Source organism: Arachis ipaensis, chromosome B08 (genome assembly GCF_000816755.2).
Source record: "Arachis ipaensis cultivar K30076 chromosome B08, Araip1.1, whole genome shotgun sequence".
NCBI classification, from domain to species: Eukaryota; Viridiplantae; Streptophyta; class Magnoliopsida; order Fabales; family Fabaceae; genus Arachis; species Arachis ipaensis.
This window is the reverse complement of record NC_029792.2, coordinates 1,684,255-1,686,241: the sequence shown is the minus strand read 5'-3', so window position 1 is coordinate 1,686,241 and position 1,987 is coordinate 1,684,255. Positions and strand designations below refer to the sequence as shown.

The following is a 1,987-nucleotide window of genomic DNA, read 5'->3' as shown; positions in this document are numbered from 1 at the left end:
ATGATGGTGAAATTTCGAGCAAGCATTTGTTAGAATTGAATCAAGTGATCTTTAATCATGGTACAGAACATTGGAGCAAAAATCCTTGATGTATAATTTATGGAACAGCTTTGTAAGTTATTGTCCTTTAACAAATGTTGGAATTTGTCTTGCAGGAAAGAAATCGATCAAGAAGGATGGTTGAGACAAAGAGACCAGCTGAGAAGAAAGTTAGTTTGAGTGTTCTTCAGCAACACTTTTCCGGTACTCTGAAGGATGCTGCTAGGAGCATTGGTGGTTAGATTCCAACATTATTTGTGCTAATTTCTGTATATTTGTTGAACTGTATACGTTTAGGTTGTCAAAGCCATTGTGAATTTCATGCTTGTTGATTTGCTACCAGTACTCACTATTACCAGAGAAATAATGATGAAATTAATTCAATCGAATTTTCTATAATAAAATTGTTTGATTAGTGCTGATTACTCAATGACCAAATTGAAGTGATGTACAGTTCATTAACAAGCTTGTTAATGACAATTTAATTTTTTACCATTTTTACGGCTGGTCTATCTCAAACAAATAATGCATTTCTTTGTCCAAGAAGAAAATGCTTTCTGAAATGTAATTCTAGTTTGTTCTTAACCAAAAAACGTTTCTTCCTTGAGCAGTTTGCCCGACAACTCTGAAAAGGATATGCAGGAAACAAGGGATTTCGAGATGGCCATCCCGCAAGATCAAGAAAGTGAACCGATCGTTAAAGAAAATACAGACCGTGCTCGACACTGTCGAAGGACTGGAAGGAGGGTTGAAGTTTGATCCCTGTATAGGGGCACTTGTATCAAGAGAAGGAGAATCAATCATCCAAGAAATTGATGCACACGATACTCTTTTGCACCCTGAGAATGTTACTGCAAAAGAAAAATGGATTCTGAACAAGGGTGGTTCAAGAGAAGACAAATCAAAACATTCAAGTATCTTGGTTAATAGGGATGATGATGGAGCTGTTGAACATAACCACCCTTCTTCTTCAGGCTTTACAAACTCATCTAATGATTCTGGTTCAAACCAGAGGCAGAACTTGAAAGGCAAATCAACCTTTGCCGATAAAACTGGGTTGAAACTTCAAGCCAAAGCTACCTATGGCGAAGACACGGTTCGTTTCAAGTTTGATCCATCCTGGGGTTGTTTGAAGCTATATGAAGAAGTTGCAACAAGGTTCAAATTACAAAATGGGTCGTTTCAACTCAAATATCTAGATGATGAACAAGAGTTGGTGAGGTTGTTAGATGACTCAGATTTGCAGGAGTGTATTGAAATATTGGATGAAGCTGGGAAAAGTTGTGTCAGGTTTGTTGTTCGCGACATACCATGCAATTTAAGCAGCTCCAGCTGCAGTAGTTGCTACCTAGGATGTGACTCATAGCATAACATACGAGGTTGTGTTGGATATGGATACTTCAATACAAGTATGCAACAATTTATTCAAGTTCTTCGTTTTCAGAGTCTTGTTGATCTCAGATGGAAGCTCAAGCACTGCAATGACACGTTAAAGTTATAGGTTAGAAGCAACATAGAAATTCATTCACATTAGTCTCTAATTAGGACATAGGCAAATAGCTTTGAAGTTCAGTATATCAGTTAATAGTTATAGATTATAGATTATAGATTATTTGCCATGAGATAATAATGTGTAATTACGACAAGAAAATAACGATTGTCGTGTGTGTTTGATGGTTGAATTTCCATTTTGTTAATCCTTCTCTAACCAGTAAACGATAGTGAAGGTAAAAAGCGTAGAGAATGTATTTTGGTGAAGTTTCGTGGAAAAAAGTGTTTGGCGGAGTCAGCGGTCAACACCGTGAAGAAATTAACACGGTCTAAAATCTATTCTATCACGTGTTTAGCATGTTTGTTTCAGAAATTTACACCAGAAATATTGCCTTTGAAGTAAAAAATATATTTTAGTAATTTAAAATTCCACTCTATTTTTATTGAAAGAGGACAT

At 36.1% G+C, this 1,987-nt stretch overlaps 1 protein-coding gene across 9 annotated transcripts in view; it reads left to right on the top strand.

The window, feature by feature from the left end:
• Positions 1-1,812, top strand: part of LOC107613413 (protein NLP2) — a 6,056-nt gene extending 4,244 nt beyond the window's left edge. For all 9 annotated transcript variants that reach the window (XM_016315392.2, XM_021108522.1, XM_021108523.1 and 6 more), the window contains 2 exons: positions 156-276; positions 651-1,812. In XM_016315392.2, coding sequence (XP_016170878.1) covers positions 156-276; positions 651-1,405 — 876 coding nt within the window. In that variant the 3' untranslated portion in view covers positions 1,406-1,812. The remainder of the gene's footprint in view (positions 1-155; positions 277-650) is intronic.